Genomic DNA, 25990 nt, shown 5'->3' with positions numbered 1-25990 from the left:
CCCCCCCCCCCCCCCCCCCCCGCGTCCTCGGACTTTGGAATACAGGATCTGCGCATGTGCCTGAGAGCTGTCCAGGTACTGCTTGGGCAGAACAGAGCCACACATTGAGCCTGAACCAGGGAAAGACATCCCCACGGGGGCGGTGAGCCCAGCACAGCTGTGTGGGCTCGTTCGTCTCTTGGTGAGGAAGTGGTCTGGGCCCGAGGCTTGTTCTCAGGCCCCGCACAGGAGCGCGCCTTTCCCAACAGATTCCTGGCCTCAGCATACCCACTCTTCGGACACTTCACGCGCACACACTCCCCGCACGGCCTCTCCTTCCAGCCGGACTCATGGGCAACACTCCCCTCCGCTTTTATAAACTTTTCATCGCCTCCCCTGTGCCCCTGCGGTGGTCTGGGTCGGGCCCTTACAATAAAGGGGAAGGGCTGCGTGTATGCAGGCTGAGGGACTGCTGCTGGACCTCCTCCTTGCCTTTCCCCCTCCTGCCACAACCTCTGATTTGTTTAGGGCAGCAAGGGTGCCCTGCTTTTTGAAAAAACCAAACCCAAACTGTCTGTTACCAGCCTCAGGAGTGGGCGGGGGCAGGAGGAGGAGGTGAGATGCATTTCAACTCCAACAACATGTAAGGGTAGTGTCCCTCTGGGGAGCCCCCCTTGCCTCCTGGCTCACATAGTTAAGAGAGAGAAAGAGAGGGCGCCTGGGTGGCTCAGTCGTTAAGCGTCTGCCTTCGGCTCAGGTCATGATCCCAGAGTCCTGGGATCGAGTCCCACATTGGGCTCCCTGCTCAGCGGGAAGCCTGCTTCTCCCTCTCCCACTCCCCCTGCTTGTGTTCCTGCTCTCGCTATCTCTCTCTCTGTGTCAAATAAATAAATAAAATCTTTAAAAAAAAAAAAAAGAGAGAGAGAGAGAATCAGAGATTCCTTCTCCTTCTGTGGTTTCTTTCCTCAGATGCAGACTCTAGCCTTGCCCATTACACCCAGCCCCACCTCTCCAACTGGCAAACTCCTACTCACTCTTCAAGACCCAGCTTAAATATTTCCCGAGACTTCTGTGAGAATGTGCACCCAGCACCCAGCACGGGCCTAGAACAAAGAGGGGCTGATGGTGGGCAAAAACCACCCCACCTACAGCCATATTTCTGCTGGGTGATACTGTACCCCTTGGAGAGGGAGAGCCTTAACCCAAGAGAGCCAAACTGATTCTTGTTACCTAAGCTAGCCAAACACATTCTCTTTCCCAGAACTGGAAAGGTGCCTGAGAGAGAAAGAACACAGGAGACCATGGGAGGATGAGAGTCCTGAGTACTCACACCCACCTCTTCCTCCCAGCTAGAGCTGCCCCGCCCAGCCTGCCCAGCCTGCCTTTCTTCTTCCTCCCCTTCCTTCCAGCCCCTACCCAGGAAGGACAGCCCCCTGGAGCCTTCCTGGCCCTCCCCCTAACCCCCACATAAGACACTCTGAGTGATGGCTCTGGAACCCTAAAGAATCCTGCTCATCCTGGCCCCTGCCCTGCACAGACTCTCCTACCCGCCCCTCTTACTTCACTCACAGTGCTCTTCCTCACCCTTCTCTCTCATCAGTTCCTACCAGGCTTTCAAGACCCGGGCAGTGCCCCTCCTCCAGGAAGCCTTCCTGAGTGCTCTAGCCCATTCGAACCCCTTTCTCCTCTGACCTCCTGTTTGTACTGAGTCCACGGTCCTCATCAGATTCATCTACAGCCTCCTCGTGACCTCTGGGCTTCTTAGTGAACTTCCCAGGAGTTGACGCCTTCCTTGCCTTCCCAGCTAATCTGTGAGACCCGTGTCTGCCCACCTGCAGCCTGGCCCAACCCCGGGGCCAGGTGCGTGGAGATGCTCAGAAGCGGTGCCCTGGTTCCTTGCTGCTGGAGCCCCTTTCCCTCAGCTCTGCACCTCAGATTTTTCAGGGAGGGGCCCAGCCTTGGGAGAGTCCTAAGGGGTCCGGTTACGTGGAAGCAGGCTCCCTCTCACCCAGAGACACAACTCTGGCCTGGCCTATAGAAAGGATACACTGGGGAGGGGGACAAGATTACCTCTTAATTTCCTCCCAAATCTGAAATCTCTGAGCCCAACACACCAGATGAACTGCCGTCCCAGCCAGCCTGCCTGCCTTACCTCACCCCCAGCCGCCATAGCCCTTCCGGGTGGGCAGCGCAGGTGATGAGAGCCTGAAGCCACAGCCGGAGGTCAGTAAGAGGCCAGAATCCCGCGTGGGACTGGTCTTAGGGCCACCGCCTCTGGCTAGCTGTGTGGCAGCAGGGGAGGGGGTGGGGTAGGTGGTGACATGTAGACAAAGCTAAGTGCAAATCCTGGCCAGTCAACAGCAGCAGAATCCCATTTCCCAGGAACCACGAGTCTCCTCGCCACCCCGCCTACAGCCTTGACAGAGTGGAGCAGGCAGCTTCTCCCCAGAGCCTCAGGTCCAGGCCAGGCTCAGGAGCAGGGTGGTGCGGACCTCAGAGGCTGACAGGTGACAAACCTCAAGACACCTCAGCCACAGAGAGGCTCCCACACAGCCGGCATAGGCAGGGGCCACAGAGGGCCCCCAGGCAGACACACAGGCGCAGGGCCCATGGGACCCACGCACAGACACGTGAACGATCAGGACGGTACGAGTCGGACCTAGGTATCAAGTACACCCAGGTACGAGTAGACACACAGGTTCTCACGCCTGATGTCATGTCACCCTGAGACACCCCAGTCAGTCTTCCACGGGGGAAGGAAGCCTCTGGCTGGTCTGTCAAGGCAGTAATAGCAGTTTCCCACCCGCTCCCCATCCACCTCCCTTTCCTTTCATTCACCTGCCCTCTCCCGGAGGCCTCGCCTGAGAGGCGCCCAGCTCAGCTTCCCCTCCTGAGCCAACGAGGCTCTGTCCCGGGGCTGTGGGGTTCAGGAAGGAGAAGGCAGAGTCTGGAGCCGGCTTTTGGCCTCTTTGCTGGAGGCTGGGGCCCGCCCTGTTTGTGAAGAGCCTGTTTGGTCCCAGAGTTCCAAGTCACACACCAAGTAGGCCTGACGTAGATACACAAAGTACGCTAAAGGAAGGACCCATGCTAAACGGACACGAGCAGGCACGCGCGTGCACACGGACACACGCATCCTGCGCCGCGAAGGTGCACGCGAGCTCCCGCCGCACGCACACGGCCTCGGGCACAGGCAGAGGTGGGCACGCTCACGTGTCTCACTTGGCCCTGCTCCCCAGAGTCGGGGGGGAGGGTTATCACCCACGTGTCTCCCCCCCCCCCCGCCCCCCGCCCAGCCAGCCTCCAGCAGGACTCCACTCAGCCCTCCCGGTGCTAACTCAGCCTGACACGCCGGCGGCACGTGGGGCTCCCCGTGGAAGCCGCGGCAAGCCCACCGCCATTGTGGTGGCTGCGAACGGCTCTGTGTTGGGCCTTGGGTCACCGCTCGGTCAGCCATGGCTGATACCTTCTTCCCACTTGTCTCAGAAAAGGCACTGCTGTCCCCTCCGCTTAGGCCTCAGCTGGCCACTGAACCGCACATGCCCGGCCACGTGGGACCGGCCGGGCCAGTGGGCGCCTCTGCCTGAGGCCCCCACCCCACTCGCTCCTGACGGGGAGCAGAGAGAGCTCGGCAAACAGGATCGGCCCGGGGTGGGCATTTGCCCAAGGGGTGTGGTGTGATAATAAGGTTATGAGGGGGGCGCCTGGGTGGCTCAGTTGGTTAAGCGACTGCCTTCGGCTCAGGTCATGATCCTGGAGTCCCTGGATCGAGTCCCGCATGGGGCTCCTTGCTCGGCAGGGAGCCTGCTTCTCCCTCTGACCCTCCCCCCTCTCATGTGCTTGGTCTCTCTCATTCTCTCTCTCTCAAATAAATAAATAAAATCTTTAAAAAAAAAAATAAGGTTATGAGGAAGACCCAAGCCCAGATATCTCTGTTACAGTGTCTGAAATGCCACCATCGGAAACTGGGTCCTCTAGGTCAATCCTTGCTCTCCCCCAGGCTTTCTGTTAGAGCGCACATCCCCTAATGGGGGGAGGCGGGTCCTGAAAGGTGGGAAGAAGAAACACTACTAACTCAAATATTACCACCGATCCTTACGGATATCTGTCAGGGCTCTAAGCTTGATACTGTTACGCTCTCAACACCCCATTTCCAGGGATTTTCAGTGGATTTTTTTTTTTTTAAGATTTTATTTATTTATTTGACAGAGACAGAGACAGTGAGAGCAGGAACACAAGCAGGGGGAGTGGGGAGGGAGAAGCAGGCTTCCCGCTGAGCCGGGAGCCCGATGTGGGGCTCGATCCCAGGACCCTGGGATCATGACCTGAGCCGAAGGCAGTCGCTCAACCAACTGAGCCACCCAGGCGCCCCCAGTGGATTGTTTTTAGAGTAGAAGCGGCTGCCCTAGCTTACTACCACCACTCCTCATCTCTGGGATATTAGGGTTCGGGGGAAGGTGGAGGGGCGTTTCCTCAGCCATGTCTGGGATCCTCAGTGGGTGCTAGTTTACCTGACTTTCTTCCCAGTGGGGCTTGAGGGTAGACTGTGGGGCAGTGCCTGGGCCTTGAGAAAGCTCCAGACCTGGCTTCCTCTATGGAGGTGCCCACCTAGCTCCCACTTTTCATTCTTCCAGAGCCTAACTTATATCGTTTCACAATTTTGCCAGGGCCCAAGCTTCCTTCCAGTTTGGGACTAGAATAGCTCTCACTCTTGGCTCAAATGCTTGACTCCTCCAGGGAGGTGCCTCGACTGCTGTTCTGGCCTGGTTTTGCAACCAGTGCCTATGTCCTTGCCCCATCTGCCCCACGCGGGGGACTGTGGAGCTCAGGGAAGATTTGGGCCGTACCATGCCTCTGCTACCTTTCTTTCCCCAGTGCCCCAGCTGGGGGTTCATGACTGCGCAAACCCCATCTGTCCAACAACTCCAGCGGCCTCCTCTGATACAGTCCATCACTCAGGGAGAGGCAGAATGCTAGGGAAGGCCCACAGAGGCTTTGGGCAACACCTCTGAGGCCAGCTCTGACCCCTGCTCCGGGTCTGGAGAGCTGAAACCCACCTTGCCCTTCCTCCTTTGGAAGAAAAGGCTAGGGCAGGCCAACGTCTTACTGACCCAGAATCTGGGAGAGAATTCTGGGCTGCCACAGGGAAGGAGGAGTTCAGGAGTTCCAGCCCTGTCTTCCCACCCGGCAAGGCATGGCAAGAGAATGAATGACCTGAGGCTGCTGGTGGTGCCAGCCCAGAGGAAAACAAAGCCCAAGCCTGAGGCCTTAGGGTAAAGAAGCCCCTGGAAGAACTGAAAAGTCCAGCATTTAAAAGCCAGTGGAACTGGGTATTTACCCCAAAGATACAAAAGTAGGGATCCGAAAGGGTACGTGCACCCTGATGTTTATAGCAGCAATGTCCACAACAGCCAAACTATGGAAAGAGCCAAGATGTCCATCGACAGATGAATGGATAAAGAAGATGTGGTATATATATACAATGGAGTATTATGCAGCCATCAAAAGGAATGAGATCTTGCCATTTGCAACGACGTGGACGGAACTGGAGGGTATTATGTTGAGCGAAATAAGTCAAACAGAGAAAGACATGTATCATATGACCTCACTGATATGAGGAATTCTTAATCGCAGGAAACAAACTGAGGGTTGCTGGAGTGGGGGGTGGGGTGGGAGGGATGGGGTGACTGGGTGATAGACACTGGGGAGGGTATGTGCTCTGGTAAGCGCTGTGAATTGTGCAAGACTGTTGAATCTCAGATCTGTACCTCTGAAACAAATAATGCAATATATGTTAAGGAAAAAAAAAAAAGAAGAAGAAGAAGAAGGTAGCAGGAGGGGAAGAATGAAGCGGGGGAAATCGGAGGGGGAGATGAACCATGAGAGACGATGGACTCTGAAAAACAAACTGAGGGTTCTAGAGGGGAGGGGGGTGGGAGGATGGGTTAGCCTGGTGATGGGTATTGAGGAGGGCACATTCTGCATGGAGCACTGGGTGTTATGCACAAACAATGAATCATGGAACACTTCATCTAAAACTAATGATGTAATGTATGGGGATTAACATAAGAATAAAAAAAATCATAAAAAAAAAGAAAAGTGCATTACCAATCTCAAAAAAAAAAATAAATAAAAGCCAGTGGATTGGGGCCCCCGGCTGGCTCAGTCGGTACAGCATGCGACTCTTGATCTCAGGGTTGTGAGTTTTCCATGTTGGGTGTGGAGATTACTTAAAAATAAATAAATAAAAATTAAAGCCAGTGGGGCGCCTGGGTGGCTCAGTTGGTTAAGCGACTGCCTTCGGCTCAGGTCATGATCCTGGAGTCCCTGGATCGAGTCCCGCATCGGGCTCCCTGCTCAGCAAGGAGCCTGCTTCTCCCTCTGACCCTCCCCCCTCTCATGTGCTCTCTCTCATTCTCTCTCTCTCAAATAAATAAATAATATCTTTTAAAAAAAATTAAATCCAGTGGATTATTAAAGAAAAAAAAAAGAGGGAAATTTTGAATTGAACAAGAATGGAAATTATACTTCCAGCTGGGTTATCCTTAAAGTCTGCCTTTGGGATTATTGAATTGGCATACACCCTCCAGGACCATGAAGTGGGTGATCCTAGAGACATATGTTCTTTTTCCAGAGTTTTCCAAATTGGAATCACGAAAAAATTTGTGTGTGTTGGGTGAGAGAGTGTGCAGGCGGGTAAAGAGAAGGCTCCCTCTGTGCAAATAACCTTGTTTATTGAGCCATTAAACAGGATCAAACAGGTGTCTCTCCCTTGGGGCTTTTTGGAGCCTTAATGTCCTGATGGGCAGCAGGATTCCCTGACATAGGTCAGGTGGTTGGATGGTAGAGCACTCAGTGTTCCCAAGGATCACAGGAACCCTTTGTTCTGGAATTACCAGTTAACATCTTCCGAGGAAACAGCATTTGGGAAACACCACTGAATTGCTCTGTGGGTAATACCTCAATCTGTTATTTGCCGTCACATGTCAATCCTGCTCTCCTAAATTATGGGATGACAATTCTAAAGAACTGAAAACTGAACATTTCTCCTCCTAAGAAACACTTGAGTCATATAATCCGTCTTGAATCATTGGGGTGACCCCCTCAGACTTGCTCTAGGACTCCTCTCCAGAAGGGATTTTTTTTTTTTAAGGGTGACCAACTCAACCCATTTTTGCAACTGAAAGTCTCGTATCCCAGGAACTCGCTCAGTCCTGAGCAAACCAGACCACCAGTCTCACTGCTTCTCCGCAAGTATTTCTACATATTTCAACAGCAGAGGTTGGCTCCAAGGAGTTCAAGGAGCTCTGTGAGCCCAGCAGGGCGCCTTGTAAGTGGACTGTTTCAACTGATAAGGCTACTGGCAAGCATTTCCTCTTCCTTCTGTCTAGCCTCCTGCCCTGTGGGTCGCACTGCCTAGGTCTCCTGGGCTGGTGGAGAAGGGGAGGAAAGTTGCCTGGCCCTCACAAGACACTCTGAGTGATGGCTCTGGAACCCTAAAGAATCCTGCTCATCCTGGCCCCTGCCCTGCACAGACTCTCCTACCCGCCCCTCTTACTTCACTCACAGTGCTCTTCCTCACCCTTCTCTCTCATCAGTTCCTACCAGGCTTTCAAGACCCGGGCAGTGCCCCTCCTCCAGGAAGCCTTCCTGAGTGCTCTAGCCCATTCGAACCCCTTTCTCCTCTGACCTCCTGTTTGTACTGAGTCCACGGTCCTCATCAGATTCATCTACAGCCTCCTCGTGACCTCTGGGCTTCTTAGTGAACTTCCCAGGAGTTGACGCCTTCCTTGCCTTCCCAGCTAATCTGTGAGACCCGTGTCTGCCACCTGCAGCCTGGCCCAACCCCGGGGCCAGGTGCATGGAGATGCTCAGAAGCGGTGCCCTGGTTGCTGCTGGAGCCCCTTTCCCTCAGCTCTGCACCTCAGATTTTCAGGGAGGGGCCCAGCCTTGGGAGAGTCCTAAAGGGTCGGGTTACGTAGGAGCAGGCTCCCTCTCACCCAGAGACACAACTCTGGCCTGGCCTATGGAAAGGATACATTGGGGAGGGGGTTGCAAACCTTCAGGATTCTGGGAGGAGGGGAGTCTTTGGGGCACCTGGTAGGGAGGGGCAGAGCCGGTCAGGACAGCTTCCTGCCCTGCAGCAAGTTTCGCAGCCTCTGTTTTTCTCACTTCTCTCTTCTACCTGACTCCAGGGACTGTCCCTTCTCTTGCATGGGCTCTGCCTGGAGGCCGTGACCCAGTCCAAGGCTTGAGCTGCTTACCATATGCCCAAAGGCAGACACTCGGTACCTGCTAAGGGGGTCCTAGCCAGGCTCACCTCCAGGAGACAGAGCCCCAGAGGTATCTGTCTTGAACTCTTACCTCCTTCCAGGAGCCCTGCTGACAGAGGCCTGTCTGATCCTGGGACTGCCCTTGCACTTGTCTCATCCTTGGGTAGCAGCTGGGGCTGGAACAGGTGGGGACTTGCCCTGAGAGAGGACCCTGCCCAGCCTCTACGGGCAGCTGCCTGCTCCAGTTTCTGTCCACCAGAAGTCTGAGCAGAAAGGGAGGCCCTAGTCGAGACAGGTGCTAGTCTGGCAGAGGTCCGTTTACCTCTTCTCCCTCCTGAGGTCCTGACCCCCGCAGGCTCGGGAGGTTGGGCTCTCGTCAGCCCCTTTCCCAGCAGACAGTTCCTCCCAGCCTGGGGAGGGATACTCAGCCATAAGGGCTCGAGGGTGGGTGCCAAAACATGGCGTTTCTGTGAGGTTCAAGAGTTTGCAGATAAGGAGCCACAACTTTAGAACTTTTTGGCCATTATATCGATTCTTGTATGTGTGAAATATTTTACTAGAAAGAAATACACTACATCTACAGGGTGGAACCCTGCTCAGCAATGGGAAGGAGCTCTCGAGACGTACCACAACTGGGATGGACCCCCAGGGAACTGCGCTAGGTGAAAAAAGGCTCCGTGTAGATCACATTCTCGAAATGACAGGATTTTGGAAATGAACACATCAGTGGTTGGCAGAGGTCAGACCAGCCCTGAGGTCAGATGCTCCCAGAACAGGCCTCCTCTGGAAGAGGTCCCTCCACTGGGCAGAGGGGCTGCTTTCCCTCCTGGCTTCCATTATTACCAGTACCTTCGTCTCTGCCTCCAAGAGACAAAAAAGCTCCGGCTGCTATTGCCCGGCTGCTCTCAGTGGCTCCTGACATACTAAGCCTTGACCAACCTGCGTAACCCACCCTACCCTGAACCCTTTACCCTTCTCTCCCGCGACTTAGAATGTCCGTAGCTCAGAAAGTCCTGTGTCCAGGGCTCCAGCTAGGTGCAAAAGAACAATTCTGATAAAGGAATGGGACAGGTTGGGAGTGGAAGCTGGTGAGACTTATCCCCCTGGCTGTACGCGTCACAGATTCCCTAGAGGAGGGTCAGCCTCCCAGCCCACCCTCTACACACACTTATTTCTCTGTTTCCTGGTGTACCTCAGTGACAGGGTAGGTAAAAGTTGGTGCAGGGTCAGATAATGGAATTTGGAATTCTATGATTTCTTTGAGCATCAGTGGCCTAACCCATCATGACCAAAAGCATGTACCAGGTGCCCCTAATCCACTGGGAATTGGGGCAGTCTGGTAGAGTGGAAAAGCTTTACAGTCAGAAAGAACTGGGTTCAAATCCCAGCTTGGCCTTCTCTGAGGCCCTTGACCTGGGGACATGTTGGTGTGTATAGGATGGGCTTGCAGTTTAGCTCATGGGCATTGTGTAGTTAGGTGACATGATGCTCCCCCCTCCAACCCGTTAATCCTGGAGGCAGTAGCCTGGAGGGAGAGTCCAGGAGCCCAGAAGGAAGGAAACATAAAACCTCTGAACCTAACAAGCAGACAGGTTCTAAAAACCGCAAGAGATGGAGACTGGTTGGAGGCCCAGACAGGGAGACTGGGCATCTCGGCAGCTGCCGTGGCCGCCCCTCCTGGCACTGCTTCCTGCCATGTAACCCTGGCCCTCAGATGCAAACGTGGGAGCCACGAGCAGGCTGAGTGTTAGGTCTAGACTGAACCCTGGAATGACTGAGCTCACCTGTACATGATTCGATTAGGAGCAGAGGATTGAGATAGAAATTCAGCTCAGCTGTAGGAAAATAGTTAGAGGTTTGCACCCCTGAGTTTGTGATCTATAAAAGAGTGGACCCACGACACGGGTGCACATTTTCATATATGTACTTGTACACTGATACACCCGGAGCACGGACGTCTCACACACATAAAACATATATGCCCAGTGTGTGCTGGTAAACATTTAACAGCCAACTTTCTGGAAGACAACAACCACCTGATTTAGAGCAGTTACTGATTTCTGTGTTGTAAATATTCCCACCATGGCAATTTTGAGCTACAACGCGATGTCACCTAATGAAAGAAAGATGTGCACAGCTAGTTCTTTGTGAGCTAGGGCGAGCCTGTTCCAGCATCCCATTGTCAAGTTACATTTACACATCTGTGCATCTGCTCACAGGTGCCTAAATATCCAGGATTGCTTAGGTTCCTTTAAGAATTGAAATTCTAATTCCAGTTCTGTACATACACTAAGCACAGAAAAATGCATAAAGATATTATCTCAAATACATGTGCTTGTAAACACATTAGTCACTCAGAAACCTATACAAGTTCAAATATATAAACAAGTATATACACATCTACCTATAGATACACATAAGCCAAAACATGCAAAGAAACCACACATAGATACCCACACACTCAGGAAAGGGGAATAAACCAACCTAATTTTCTGGGGTTGCTGCACTGGCCTAAGACCTCACACTTTCAGATCGAGGGGCAGGAGACTAGAAGATCAGACTTTTTATATTTATAGTCAGCCATCTATACTTGTTTCTGCAATCTGTCCCCCACACCCCTCCTCGCATCTCCTGGCTGATTCCTGGCTGTCCTGCAGGTCTGGAAGAGCCCTTCTCTTGCCTTCCAGCTACCAGCTCAGGAGTCCCACCTCCACCTTTAGTAAGGCAGTTCCTTACCCCTCTCCTTTCACTGTGGGAAAGTCAGCTCCAGCTTCTGTCTCTGCCCTCATCCCAGATCAATAGAGGGGGAGGTCAGCATGACCTCCGACTTGGATCTGTCCTCCTGACTTCTGCTATGCCCTATCCTTCATCACTTCCTTGTTCATTTCATTCTTGCCTGGGCCATTGCCCCAGCCTTCTGAATGTCTCCCTGCTCCAGGCTCTTCCCTCCCATTTGTCCTGCTATAAGGAACCTCCCAGATTAATGATCCTAAACACAGTGCTGAGGTCACCCTTGTGCTGGCAACTTCCCAATTCAGGACAGATTAGGGCTGGATCCTTTTGAGGCCCCTTGATTACTTCTCCAACTCTTGCTTCCCCAGGCCAGTTTCCCTACTGTTTTCTCCAAATCTGTTCTGCAAATTTTCTCTGCTACAGAATCTGCTTGCTCCCCTCTTTAGTTCACAGCGGGGCATTTACTACCTCTCATGACTATGATATAGTGCTTTATCATTTATAAGCACTCTCAAAAACTATTTACGGACCTCCTCTCATGTGCCTGGACTGAGGTTAGCCCTGGAAATACAATGAGTAAAAACAGATGTGGCTGTGCTTTCATAAACCAAGTCAACATAACCTGTTGAAGACCTTGGTCCCAAAGTTCTCTGACCCACCATCAAGTGGATTTGGGAGGGAAGATATTTTCCTGCTGTTCCTTTTGCCTGCCCCACCCCCAGTGGAAATCTGGCCTCCCTGGAGCCACGGGGACAAAGAACAAGACTGTGTCTTGCAGAAGAGGACTGCCAACCACATGAGCATCACAGGGGCAGCTGTTGGGATGTTGCAAGCCCAATAAAAGGGGCCATTAAACTTCTACAAAGCTAAGCAGAAGTTAACACTTGTATGTATTGCAACATCTTTATTTCCTTCCTGTAACTAACACAGCCACAGTGAGGAGCATGTACCTGTGTGAGCCCAGGCTAACTGCTTTGGTTTCAGAGCCTCAGTTTCCTCACTTGTAATAGGTGGTGAAAAATCTCTGATGTTTTCATGGGGTTGTTAAAATAATCAAACAAGGAGCACCTGGGTGGCTTGGTTGGTTGAGTGCCCCCAACTCTTGGTTTCGGCTTGGGTCATGATCTCAGGGCTGTGAGATGGAGCCCCTCCTCGGGCTCTGTGCTTGGGGAGGAGTTGGCTTGGGATTCTTTCTCTCCCTCTGCCCCTCCCACCCCTTTCAAAAATAAATAAATGAAATCTTTAAAAAAATAATCAAACAAGATAAAAGTACACGGAAGAGCTTTAGAGAACTATAATGGACAGCACTGTTAACAGTTCAGAAATAACAGAAGTAAAACCAATGAATCACTGAAGTAGTAATTAATACAAGTTTACTGCGCGCACACAAAAAGGACGGTTTGCAAACCAGGAGCACTCAAGCCAAAACATGGAATGAGGCTCAGAGATAATATCGTTATAAAACAGCTTATTTAGTGACAAGACTGTGACTGTTTATTCTTTACTGCGATTGGTTATCGTGGTGTCTAAATGGGGTATCTCTCAATCAGATGGCGGGCGAGGATCCGGTGGAAGCTGGTTGGGAGGGACGTGAAGGAATTCACCCGTGGCAGATATTGAATACACCGCAAGGGAGCGGCGGCAGGACAGCAGAGGAGAGGCTGTCTGCAATGAGGCAGTGAGTTGGGGCTGTTTTTAAAGAGGGAAGGTGAAGAGGTATAGCAACATATGGAATTCTCCCCTTTTTGGTAATTGTGCCTGGTTTTAAGTAGCTCATTGGTCAGTTAGGGCCTACGGTCAGCCTGTCTGTATTCAGCCAAGTGGTCGCTCTGGGCCCTTTCTTCATACCATTGCTCAAGCCCGTTTGCCTAAAAGCAGCCTGTACAGTTACAGATTTAAAATTTTCTTAAATGATAGGGAATTGGTCAGTGGTTACCTCTAATGAACCTTGGGAAGCAGTTCAAGTTGTGCTTATGATTTCTAGAGGCCTAAGCGGCAAATAACCCAGGTCAAGTTAGTCTTGCAAAAGAAGCTAAGTTAAGCCTTGTGTGTATGACTAGACTGATTTTGTCCATTCAGGAAGTTTTCAAGGCTGCTCTGTTACCTTATTTTGCAATCCTGTATTTTACAATCTCAAGTGTGCTAGCCACATTTCAAGTGTTCAGTAGTCCCATGTGGCTACTGCGCTGGACAGCACACGGTCTTTAGTAATGTAAGTAAAAATTAGTTACAATCTGTGTAGTACTTTAAGGTTTCCAAAATTCTTATGATATTTAAATCTTGTGTTAGTCTGGGTAGGTGGACGTTTATCGTTTCCATTTTGTAGATGAGAAGCAGCCACAGCAGCGACTGTGTATAATTCACCCAAGGTCCTCGGCTAGTAAAGCTAGTAAATGGTGCACTCAGTCCTTGTCTTTGAATCTGGGCACTTTCTCTTTTGCTTCCTTTTCTAAACAAGCAGTACAAAGGGAACCTATCATACATACAGGTCCCAGGGCTCACTGCCCTAGTGTGCAAAAAGGCACAGTCCTTTCAAAATCCACCTACAATCGTCTCTCTAAAAATCCTGCCCAGTTTAAGCCCACCAGAATCTATGAGTTCCATTATTCTAAAAACGTGTGTTGGATTAAGCACCTTCCACCTCAGATGTTTTGCAGATGTAAATGACACAGGTGGGCATTAAAAAAAAAAATCCTGCCTCTCTCTCTGATATTTTCTATGACTGTAGTGATTTACTTTTCAACTACTCTTGAGGGTTACATTGTAGTGTTTCAGCGTCCCAAATAAGTAAGTCATGTGATAATGACTCCTCTCTTCCAGTCTAAAAGAGCACATATATGCCAAAGGTTCACACCAAAACATAACCAGACCCAACTGGCTATCAGGGAAAGAAGCTACTAGTGCAGGGTGTCTCTAAAATAAGACAGAAGGTACCTCCAGGGATGGGGAGCGGGCAGAGCAGGGACCAGGCCAGTTTGAGAACTGCCCTGTGAAGGACTCGTCCCTAAGGCTGAAGTTCCTGAAGAGATGCCAAGGGCAGCTGACCTCACTCCTGCCCTGACAAGCTGCCCCACCGTGGGCCCGGAACAGCCTGGAGCAACCCACGGAGGCTCACAGGAGCCCCCGCCTGGTTCCGGACCCTGGCTAGTATTTCCCCCCTTCTCGCTCCCTTTCCCTTTTCCCAATCCCATGGAAGTAAGCAGAGTGGGAATGGTAGCTGGAGGGCAACAAAAGGTTTCTAGTCTATGTCCCCGCGGATACCCCGCACAAAAAATTGAACTGAGCGGGTGCTAAAAGCTGACCGCCCCCTTCTCTGGTTGCAAGGACAGCCTCCAGGGCTTTTCTCCTTTCCCTGCCCAATTCTAGTTACTGCTGATTACCCATACTCGGCACAAGTGCAGCGCGAAGTCTGCGTGGTGTTTGTGTACACAGAAGTATGACTTTTGCTATGGCCAGGCAGCTGCTGGGTTGGGCAGTCTAATTTTTTTTAAAGATTTTATTTGACAGAGCACAAGCAGGAGAAGCGGGAAGGAGAGGGAGAAGCTAGCTCCCCACCGAGCAAGGAACCCGGGGAGCATGACCTGAGGCGAAGGCAGACGCTTAACCTATGGAGCCGCCCAGGCGGCCGGCACAGCCTCATTCTTAAGGTGCCCCCCCAATACCCTTGCACCGGATTGCCCGGGGCCGCCTCTCCGCGCCGGTCACCCTGTCTACGTGGCTCATAAGCAGTGCGCACGCGGGGGGGCGGAGCTGTCAGCCACTTCCGGGCGCTGGGGGGTGTGGGCAGGGCAGGAACTTGTCCAGTGGGTGGGAGCCGACACCCATTTCTGGCTGCTCCGCTTGGGCTCCGGTATCCATCTCCGGAGGAAGGGTCCAGGAGGTGGATAGGCGTCCGGCCGGAGTCCGCATGAGCCGCTGAGGACCGCGCTCGCCCAGCCCGGGAGTCTCGCCCAGCCCGGGCCTGGGGCTAGCGGCGCCCCGCCCCGCGCACACGCTGTCGCGAGTCAGCTGGACGGCGCGGGCGTTCACGTGACCGGGGGGGCGGTGCCGAGCGGGCGGGAGAAAAGGAAACTGCGGGATCTGCGGCGGTGGCAGCACGGCCATGGCCGCACTGTACGGGGGTGTGGAGGGGTGAGTGTGGCTCAGCGGAGGGAACCAGGGAGGGACGGCTTGGAAGCGGCAGGAGGGCGAAAGGAAGGAAGCCTATGGCCAGGCTGGCAGGCTGGTGACCTCCCACCTTAGGGGCCGGCCACTTTGGGCTTCTGAGCTGCAGGGTCTTGCGGAGGAGGGGTATGTGCACGCGCGGCAGTGCCCTAGCGCTTGCGGGGACTGCGTGTGCACGGCCACACCCGGGGCGGGGGGTCTTTTATGTTTCACGGCGGAACCACACCCCTCTCTCCCACGAACGACCCACTCCACCGTCCCCCGCTAGATCAAGAAGCTCCTCTTCCTCATTCCGGATCCCGGAGAGAGTTCAGCTGAACAGGTGTCGGGTGTGAAGTTGCTGGACTCGGGGTGGGGAGTGGGAGTGTGGTGGAAGCCGGGGACAAAGACCTTTGCCAGAGAGGATCTGGTAGCTAGAATAGCTGCCAGCCAAAGTGCTAGCCTGTCCTGATGCCTGGACACCCCCGTTCTTGTCAGCATTCCAGATCGAACCCTCTGTCATTCTGTGTCACATCTGGCCATAAGAGAGGGTGGCTTTTGTCACAGCCCAGGCACTTACTTTTGAATCTGAGATTGGGATTACTTGTGTGCGGCGCTGACTCACAGACCCCCGTGTCTTTTTTCTTTTGTTAAGGTTGATCTTCCCCGTCCTGTGTCTGTTGCACTTTTTAAAAATCAGTACAGGAGCTTGCGCTCATCCCTGTTATATTCATGTGTAAGATATGACCTATTTTTCTAGGTTGTCAAGAGATGCTTACGGACATTGAATCTGTTGCCTTGTGCATTAACTACCCCTTGAAACTTCTTGTCATCTTTGAGTTTGATCAGCAGGTCTTTAGTGTCCTCTTTTGATATTCCCAAGAGTTCTGATCAATGAAGAAACATCCATCACACACCACAGACCTCCCTCCAAACTACCATTTCCCCCACTAATAAGCATTTCACCATTTGGTTGCTTAAGTAGGTATAAACTCTGTCTGCCCTCTGGTCAGTGTTTCTCCCAAGGGTGTCTTGAAGAACTTGGTAGCTGGAGCTGGATCTTGAAAGGCAGCCTTTAGCTATTGTGAAAGAAGCAGAGACATGTGCCACTCCCTTTAGTCACATTTACTGAGTGTTGGCCCGTGCCCGGCATGAGGATGGATAAAGGATCGGGAGCTTGTAGTGCAGTGAGAGGCAGACGGAAAAACAAACACTCTTACCAGAATCTTTCCGAGTTGTGGGGGCACTGATGTGGTTTAACTAATGGAGCTGTGGCGGTAGGCCATGCGTCAGGGGTTTCAAGGGCTAGGTGATAGAGAAGTAGGGTCTTGCAAGGTAAGTAGGACATCCCCGAGGGAAGCTGAGCAGTAGCAACATTTCAGTCCGGTAGCACATCAAACCAGACCGCAGAAGTGGGCTTGGGAATGGGAATTGGGTTTGCCAGAGCTGTCACCATGGCCCTGGGCTCTGCTTGTGACAAGGACTGCACAAGCTTAGCTGTCCCTGCAGGTTTGTCTGAGCAAGGCTGAGTGCCCCCTTGTGTTCTGTAGGGGAGGCTCACGGTCCAAGGTCCTTTTACTCTCAGAGGATGGGCAGATCCTGGCAGAAGCAGATGGACTCAGCACAAACCACTGGGTAAAGACGCCACTGAGGGACCAGTGGGTTTGGTTGTGGTTTTATTCTCTGTAACTCCCATTAAGATGGTGGCTGGGTCCGAGTATAGCAGCCTATTGGGGCAACACAGGTCATGCAAGCCTGTGTAACTCCTCCTTCCCTTGATTGGGGCCAGCTAATCGGGACAGACAAGTGTGTGGAGAGGATCAACGAGATGGTGAACAGGGCCAAACTGGAAGCAGGGGTGGATCCTCTGATCCCTCTACGAAGCTTGGTGAGTCTGGGGTAGAGCCTGGGAACTAAGGCGCAGAAACACAGACAGCCATTTTGACTAGAGGAGTCTGATGACTGCAGAGTGAAAGGCCTTGGGGGCTTAGTCTCTGGTCTAGAAACATATATTCTCACCGATTCTAATGGCTTCAGTTGTCACCTACAAGCCACAAGGATGGGAAGAGCCCAGGGCTTTGGAGAGCCATTGAGACCCTGGTTTGAATCCCAGTTTTGTCACTCAACATCTGCGAGACCCTTAGCAGGCTACTTAACTCCTCTAAGCCTCTGTCTCATTTGGGAAATGCAAGTAACGGTAGCTACCTCAATCGTTGGGAAAGAGTAATGACGTGGTACATCCCAAAGTGCGTAGCGTAGAGCCTGACCTATAAGCACTTGTTAAACGTCAGCTGTGAGTCTCCGCTCAGACGTTTCTCTCAAGCTGCTGTAGCTCCGACTACCCCTGGCCGTAGCCTCAGTGAGAGGTTCTGCAGGCACAGGGAAGCCCCCTGTATTCCACACCAAGCCCACCTCCTCCACTTGCTCTTCTGCCTGACTTTTCCGTTGAGGGCACTGCTGACCCTCCCACCCTCCAAACCTGGCATTATTGAATCCCCTCTCTGGGTTCATTCTCGCAGCCAGCAGCCTCCTGGTGGGTCATTGGGTGGCGCGGAAGGAGGACTGGGGCTGGATAAGCAGGCTATGCCCAGATGTGGAGGGAAGGGCTGGAGAAAGGAGCTGGGTCTGGGGCCCTGCCCACTTGCTCACATCCCACGCGGCCTAGGGCCTGTCCCTGAGCGGTGGGGTGCAGGAGGACGCACTGAGGATCCTGACGGAGTTGCTGAGGGACCGATTTCCCCACCTGAGTGAAAGCTACTTAATCACCACCGACGCCGCGGGCTCCATCGCCACAGCAACACAGGATGGTGAGGAGGAGGAGGGCGGGGTGAGGTTGAGAACTGGTTTTCTTGGGAAAGCCCCTTAGTTACAGCTGGCAGAACTTGTCTCGAAATATCTGGAAGGCAGCCTCCAGCATACCCCGCCCCCTTCTCCCTGCTCTTTTTATTGGCTTAAGTCCCTGCCAGAGCAAGGACCAGACAGAAGGTGCGAGGGCAGAACGGTATCTCGGTCAGACCTGAGCCTCCACTCCAGAGGCCATGCGGTGAGGAGGCTGCCTGGGAGAGCAGTTGAGGGCTAAGAAGAAGACGGGTAGAGCTCTGTGCTAGTGGAAAAGGCCTTCGTATCCTGAGATTGGCATTTGAATCTCCGCTCCTATTTTGTCAGCAGTACCGTCTTGGAGAAGTTATGGAACTCTTGAGTTTCAATTCTCTCCTCTATAAAATGGAAGCAGTCATAGTCACAAAGGTGGTTTAGGATGTTGAATGAGTATCACTGTGTGAACAGGGTCTAGCACAATCCCTGGCTCATAATAGGTACGCAGTAAGGCAGGTAGTCACTTAGGTGGGCAAGGAGGCAGGCTCGTGTTCCTCTTCGTCTCCCAGAGAAGGGCTCTGTGTAGATTGGAGCTTCTTTGAGACGCAGGCCCTCCACTTTCAGGCGGGAAACTAGCTGGGCTCAGTTTTCTCTACAAGACGGGGTGGTGATCCCGGGGCTGGTTTCTATCCTCTTTACTCAGTCAGAAGCTGTGTGCTCCGTGCAGGGCCTTGGCCACACTGAGCCTCCCATGCCCTTTCCCCAGGTGGGATCGTGCTCATCTCTGGGACAGGTTCCAACTGCAGGCTCATCAACCCCGACGGCTCTGAGAGCGGCTGTGGCGGCTGGGGCCACATGATGGGGGACGAGGGCTCAGGTGAGTTCATGGCAGCTGGGCCTGGCTCTGAGGCTTAGGGCCCTGGACCCTTCCCTTCCTGCCGCTCCCCATCTTCCTCTCCGCTGCCCTTGGCCACCAACCCCTTGGGGCTCTCTGGGGACAGCTCCTGAAAAGTTGCTCTGCGTCCAGGATAATGGCTTAGAGAACACAGAGGTGCAGATGGCGGACCAGTGGCTGCCCTTGGTCTCTGCAGCAGTGATTCGGATCCAGCTTCAGACTCACGCCTCGGCATAATAGTTGTTGCCCACCTGTGTTGACTTTTGGAGTCCTTGGGGAGGAATTGACACTGTGAAGGTTACGGCCGTAGATGCCAGTCTGCTAATAGGAAAGGGGTATAGAAACTCCTCCTGCATGACCTCTTTATAGGTAGCAGGTACACCTTTTCATAGGGGCCTTGGGGGCCAGCTCATGGCAGTGACCACAGTGGTCTTTGTCACAGCTGACTGACCTTGTCTTTATTTGTAGGTAGGAGCTGGCGTGACCCAGCCTCACCTCTCGTCTCCCCCCTAGCTTTCCCTCTGTGGGTTGTCAGATACAGTCGAAATCGGGGCACCTAATTTGCTGTAATACCGAAGCTGGTCATTAACCTGTGAACTCAGGGAGACTACCCCATCTTCTTAGCCCCCTCTGCCCTCCACAGCCTACTGGATCGCACACCGAGCAGTGAAAACAGTGTTCGACTCTATCGACAACCTAGAGGCGGCTCCTCATGACATTGGCTACATCAAACAGGCGATGTTCAGCTACTTCCAGGTACTTCCCCTGCCTCTGGTAAACATGCCCACCTGGGATGGGGCAGTGGGATACTGAGCAGCAGTGAATGTAGGAGAAGAACTGGGTGAGCCAAAGGGAAGGCAGGGTGAATGTGGGTCAGAGCTGGAGGATGGAGAAGTTCCAGGTGAGGATAGGATTCATAATGATGGGGGTGATACATACCAAGAGCCTGTCAGGTGTGAGGAGTGGGCAGGCTGGGGACAGGTGGTTAGCTAGAATTCATTCTTGGGCAGCTAGGCCCTGCTGGGAGATGAAGGTAGATGCCATTTCAGGCTGGAGTGAGAAGTGCGGGGTGAGATCAGGAGGTGGTGTACTCAGAGACAGCAGGGAAGGTTGAACAGGTGTGTCAGTGAGCTGCTTCTGGCCTGCATGGGTCAGGGAGGAGAGCCTGTGACAGAGGTGGGCACGGTGGGCGCCTGGGTGGTTCAGTTGGATAGATATCTGCCTTTGGCTCAGGTCATGATCCCAGGGTTCTGGGATCGAGCCCCTGCATCGGGCTCCCTGCTCCGCGGGAAGCCTGCTTCTCTCTCTGCCCCTTTCCCCCGCTCGTGCTCTCTCTCTCTCTCTCTCTGTCTGAAATAAATAAAATCTTTTAATTAAAAAAAAAAAAAAGAGGTGGGCAGGGAGAGTTCTTGGGGGAGGTATAACCTCCTACCCAGGGTTGTCCTCTGTCTGGGCCATGCTTATTTGTAGTGGACTAGGAAGCAGCTGTTTTTAGCTGAACCCGAGGTAAAAGGGGAGAGGAGAAGGAAGATAAGTCTATTCGATAGACCTCTCTGCATGGGAGCCACTGACATGAGCTGGGGACGGGCTCAAGGAAGGAGATTAGAGATGCTGGAAGGTAGGACCTGTATTTTCAAGGTTGGGGGATTAATTGATTACAGAGAAACTCTGGCCAGGGCCAAGGTGAGGAAGCGGGAGGGACCAGGAAGAGAAATCACTTTCGATAGCGGCTGCTGTGGAAGGTGCAGTTAAGCTACCCTGACCCAACAGATTGGTTCTAAACCCCGCTAGTAGGTCTGCCACACCCTCTTTTAGCCTTTAGTCATTCTCACAAAGTCACTACAAGGATTAAATGAGATCGTGTGTGGAACATGCTTACTGTATGGCTGTAGGTGCTCACATTGTAGCCCCCCCTTCTCCCATTTTAGTGTGTACTCTGGGGAAGCGCCCATCCCTCAGTTCCTGCAGAGGCTGTTTGTTAGGGTGAGAGAAGGAACTTCTATGGTCAGAGGAGTTTGGGAGAAATGAGTAGATTTCTGAAATAAATTTACACAGGGCCTTTAATTTGCTAGTTCACACTGTGACCCTGAGAGCCGCAATGTGCAGTAGTCCTTAGATTCTTTTGCCAAAGAAATCTTTTCAGGAGCACCTCAAAGAACTGCAGAACGCACTTTGGTGCATATAGATCTGTGCTCTGTGCTGTGTGTATCCAAGCTAATCTGTAAGGAGTGATGGAATCCATGTGGGGAAAACGAAGAACTTCCCTCAAATGAGAAGTCTCAAATCCTTGTGTTCTCTAGAACTTAAAAAAACAAACATTATTCCAGCTTTTCAAACAGAGACATCAGGAAGATCAACTTGGGTGGGCAGACTGCACATTTTTCTTTGCTTCTGATGACTGTGCACTTTCTGTCTCTCAGGTGCCCGATCGGCTAGGAATCCTCACCCACCTGTATAGGGACTTTGATAAATGCCAGTTTGCTGGGTTTTGCCAGAAAATTGCAGAAGGTACGGGGGAGGGGGGGCAGGGTTTTATTTGGTTTTGTTCCCCCAAAGACTTCCCTAATTGGGGGATGGAGTGGGGTTCATATGGGAACTGGAAGCTAATTTCCCTTTGACCAAGTGACTTCAGTTCTTTGTACCTTGGGACTGGTAGGCCTTGGGCAGGGGCCAGAAGGACATGTGAGTTGTATTGACAATTGCTTCCTATTATCTATGTTTCTCTTCTTGACAGTTGTTGTGGCTCGTGCAGGCTGTATGTCTGTTTCTGAGAGATTTCTGAAGCAATTGTCCTTTGGGCAAATCTGTAATTAAAAAAGATAAAAAAACAAACTAATGATACCCGAAGAGCTAGGAGATCATAGAGAGGTTCGGCGTGGTGGGTTGGGGGTCAGGAGAAGCTAAACCGTAGGGCTTGCTTGTCTGCACAGTGCTGTTTCTCCACTATAAGGCTCATACTCCCTTCGTTTGGAGGCCCCTCTTAGATCTTGCTGGACTGAGGCCCTTTCAGAGCAGAGCTAGGGAGGGGCGGACCGACAGCAGACTGTTGGTTGGGGGGTGGGGCAGGAGCACCCGCCAGCTGCTCAAGTAGGGTCCCCAGAGGTGGGAGACCTTCAGGAACAGACTCGGTCACCCCGTGTAAGCTGGAGTACAGACCAGATGCCACTGTGCTTCTCTAGTGGGGACGGCCGCTCTCCTGCGCCTGGAGTGAGCCGCCTCGGCACAGGACATCCCTCCTCAGCCGGGAGTACCTGGTGGGAGTGGGGCAGTAAGGATGAGAGACCGCTTTGGGGGCTTGAGGTGGGCATCCATTCCTAATTTGGACCTTTCCTAGCTATAGGTGCTCCTCCTGTTTCTACCCTGCAACAGAGGACAGGCAGCTCCCTAGGTACTCACCAACTACCCTCCCCCTACCCCGCAGGTGCCCAGCAGGGAGATGCCCTCTCCCGGTTTATCTTCAGGAAGGCTGGGGAGATGCTGGGCAGACACGTGGTGGCAGTGTTGCCTGAGATTGACCCGGTGAGTCGAGGTGGGAAAGGAAACCTGGATGCTGCTGGGCCAGATTTGGCTCTTTCCCCTCAGGGATGAGACTCTTCCATCAAACTCTGTAAAGGGGGCACAGTTTTAAATGAACTTAGGGTGTGAGAAAAACTCTGTATAAAGTCTCTAACACAGAAAAGTTCTTGGGTCCAGTGCCTCGCCTCTGTGGCTGGCCTGCAGCCTGTATTTATATAGAGTAAATTGCTTTAACATTGTACATGTTTCTGTCCACTTCCTCCCTTCTCTTTCCTTCCTTTGTATTGTTGCTTCACCCTTTTTCCTTTCCGTTCTCTCCCTTGGCTTTATGATTCTCCCTTTTCTTCAATCTACCTTGGCTAGAGGGAGAGTAACAGGGATCGGGTTGGCTGGTCTTAAGAAAGTACCCACTTCAGCGCTGGAGAGGTCTGGTCGCCCCCAGTGTCCACTTCTGCTCTCCGCCAGGTCTTGTTCCAGGGGAAGATGGGCCTCCCCATCCTGTGTGTGGGCTCTGTGTGGAAGAGCTGGGAGCTGCTGAGGGAAGGTGAGCCTGGGGTGGGCGGTGGAGGGGGGGGGTACCCGGGAAAGCTGCCTGCCCCGGGGAAGACTTGGGACCTGGCCCTGAGGCCTAGACAGGCCACAGCCCTCTGCCTTCAGTCTGCCAGGGAACCCTTTTACTGTGTCTCACTCAGCTTCCTTGAACTCTTAAAAAGATACTCTTTTTCAAGAATTTATTAGCTATGCACCACTTCTTAAAAATTGGAGAAAGAACTCCGTTGAAATGAGAGCTTCTCACCTGCATGTGGTGACATCTCTAGTCAACACAGTTGCAGCCAGAAGGAGAAAAGGTGTCTTCTTTGCCCTTGCAGCGTTGGTTCAGGTAGCTGTGTGCTATCATTAGACATCCTAAAGTAGTTGGAGGGCCCCACTGCTTCCTTGGAGGTCCCGGCATTGGGTGCCCGGTGGCTGCAGGCTCCAGTACCCCACAGCCCTTTCTGGGCTCATGTCCCGGTGCCCTTCCTGTTAGGGAGTTGGCAGGACCTGCACAGGAATGCCTCAGGGCTTGGGCCTCTCCTTTCCCTCCCTGTCTTTGTCCCACCTTCTCCTGGTCTCGACCACAGGGTGCTGGTCTACTCTCACCTCCGCCCTCTGCCCTCTTTCCCTTCAGGTTTCCTTCTGGCGCTGACCCAGGGCCGAGAGCTGCAGGCCCAGAACTCCTTCTCCAGCTTCACCCTGATGAAGCTGCGACACTCCTCTGCCCTGGGTGGGGCCAGCCTCGGGGCCAGGCACATCAGGCACCTCCTCCCCATGGACTACTCTGCCAATGCCGTTGCCTTCTACTCCTACACCTTCTCCTAGGGGGCTGGCCCTGGCTCCACCCCTCCAAGCCCAGTGGACACTGGGTGCCGGAAAGGAGGCTTTTTTCCTTTTTTTTTTTTTTTTAAAGAAAAACACATCTAAAAGAGAATAAATGCACTTTATCCACTCCCCAATTAGATCGTGTTACCAAGCACACTTGCTGTGTAGATCCTCAGTGCACCTGCCAGCAGGTATCCCAGAGAGCTCAGGAATGGCTGTAGTCTAGAATTTAAAGCCCTGTGCCCAGATGCTTGGCCTGTGGTTTGCAATCTGCTCACCATACAGTTGGGCAGATAATTCATGTGTGCTATCCCTCCCCATGCCCCCCAACATTAGCATACTTAAATGCCGTGCTCTGCCAGGTAACTGTGATCTCAGTTTCTCCTGTCCAAGTGAGTAATGATTCCTACCCAGCCATTTTTGCTGGAACTAAGTGTTCTCTGTGGCCGTAACCTCAGACACTTAACACCCTCTCCTGATAGTCCCAGTAGGATTTAGGAGATGGTACCATTCTGGTCTGGGAGAACTACCTCACTGGATTTGGTACTTAGAGGTAAACAGCACATTTTGCAGTTTTTCCCCTATGAAAGAGTTCTTGAGAGGTTATGAAGATGGCTGAGATCTAAGAAGGCCAATTAGACACAACGAGGTGGCCTACTTACTCCTCGTGACTTCTAGCCTGGCTCTGGTTATAATATGACATTTTGCATTTGTTGTGTGACACGAATGATGAACATCAGTGAAGAGCAAACATGATTCCTGTCCTCTGGATACTGTTAGTTTAATCAAGCCCAAAGCTTCCTGTTGGGCGGCGCATGGTGCTTGGTGAACTGAAGACAGATCTTGATCCCCAGTGGCTGCCTCTACGGGCGTTCAGAGTGAAAGCTGTTAGAAGGCATGGAACATGTGCGTCAGTCATTCAAGATCTTGTTTTCAACTAAGATTTTTGTCTTCCTCCTCCATGAGGTGTCTGATTCAGTAGGTCAAGGAAGAGGTGGGAATGTTCATTCCTACCAAATACCTTGGGTGATTTGTGCTGCAGAGGTCCAGGATCTGCACTTGAGAGAGCTCTACCCTATAGCTTTTGAGTGCTGATTAAGCCCTTGAAGAGGTCTTGAATACTTGTTTCTCAGGTCAAGTGACACTGCTTTCACAGTGTAGAACAGAGTGGCAGTGGCTCTCCTCCCATCACCCTAGCCCAACACAAGCCGGGGTTTTGAGCAATAAGAACTCAAGCCAAATTCCTTCTGAGGAGACAGGCAGCCATCTTCACATCTCCTGTGGTCTAAACCACTAAGGGCCAGCTTTCAGCAAGTCCCATACATCTGATAAAAAGCTTGCAAAGAGGAGAAAGAGAGGTGTCTTTGCTATATCTCACAGTTCAAAGAACACTTACTAATGTGCAGGGAGCTTTGGAGTTGTGTGTGTATGTGTGTTTTTAAGATTGATTTATTTTAGCGCACGAGCGGGAGGGGCAGAGGGAGAGAGAATCTCAAGCAGACTTCATGCTGAGCTCAGGGCCCGATGTGGGGCTTGGTCTCATGACCCTGAGATCACAACCTGAGCCAAAACCAAGAGTTGGGCACCTAACACGACTGCGCCACCCAGGCACCCCTGGAGAAGTTTTTTACATGCTCTTGGGACCAGGAACAAGCAGTATTTTGGATTTAGAATCTAGACTCTCACTGGTGGAGAGTTTATATTCTTCAGGAATATGGCCATCTCTCTTCGTTAAACCATTGTCTAGGCTCTACTATTCCAGTGGGAGAGCCAAGCAAGGAGCACATCTTGACTGATTTTGTTAGTCTTAGTACATAAATATTGAATAAATGTTAGTTGAAAAAAATAAAGGTAATGGGCGTCTGGGTGACTCAGTTGGTTGAGAGTCCCAACTTGTGATTTCGGTTCAGGTCATGATCCCAGGGTTATGGGATTGAGCCCTGCATCCGGGCTTCACGCTCAGCTGGGAGTCAGCCTGGGATTCTCTCTCTCCCTCTGCCCCTCCCCCATATTGTATGCACGCTCTTTCTCATAATAAATCTTAAAAAAAAAAGACAATATTAAAGTGTATTCAAGGTCCAATGTGTTCCTAGATCCTTTAGCCAGAGATGTGACGAAGTGCCTTATTTTCCAGTTAGTAAGGCTCTGTTATCAGAGGTTGCAGGGCAGAAAGTCATAAGTCATTTTTGATGAGTTCCCCCCCTTTCATTTAAACTTGCAATCTCCTTCCTTAATAACAGGAGCAATTAATAGGATTCCATACTATCAAGGCCTTGGAGAT

General features: G+C 52.1%; 1 protein-coding gene across 4 annotated transcripts; it reads left to right on the top strand.

Annotated features, from left to right (window-relative positions):
* Positions 1 to 14614: 14614 nt before the first annotated feature.
* Positions 14615 to 25189, top strand: NAGK (N-acetylglucosamine kinase). 4 transcript variants are annotated; one of them, XM_021699040.1, is made up of 10 exons: positions 14615 to 14629; positions 16676 to 16760; positions 16915 to 17013; positions 17791 to 17932; positions 18706 to 18816; positions 19478 to 19590; positions 21255 to 21342; positions 22256 to 22353; positions 22816 to 22894; positions 23519 to 25189. In XM_021699040.1, the coding sequence occupies exons 3-10, from the start codon at positions 16954 to 16956 to the stop codon at positions 23707 to 23709; spliced, it is 882 nt and encodes a 293-aa protein (XP_021554715.1). In that variant the 5' UTR covers positions 14615 to 14629; positions 16676 to 16760; positions 16915 to 16953; the 3' UTR covers positions 23710 to 25189. The 4 variants fall into 4 exon arrangements, with proteins under 4 accessions (XP_021554715.1, XP_021554713.1, XP_021554716.1 ...); XM_021699038.1 differs by lacking the exon at positions 14615 to 14629 and adding an exon at positions 14757 to 15113; XM_021699039.1 differs by lacking the exon at positions 14615 to 14629 and adding an exon at positions 15373 to 15468.
* Positions 25190 to 25990: the final 801 nt, after the last annotated feature.

The sequence above is a fragment of the Neomonachus schauinslandi genome, chromosome 10, assembly GCF_002201575.2.
Source record: "Neomonachus schauinslandi chromosome 10, ASM220157v2, whole genome shotgun sequence".
Classification (NCBI taxonomy): domain Eukaryota; kingdom Metazoa; phylum Chordata; class Mammalia; order Carnivora; family Phocidae; genus Neomonachus; species Neomonachus schauinslandi.
Note: the sequence above shows the minus strand (reverse complement) of the source record. Positions and strands in the feature narration are given on the sequence as shown.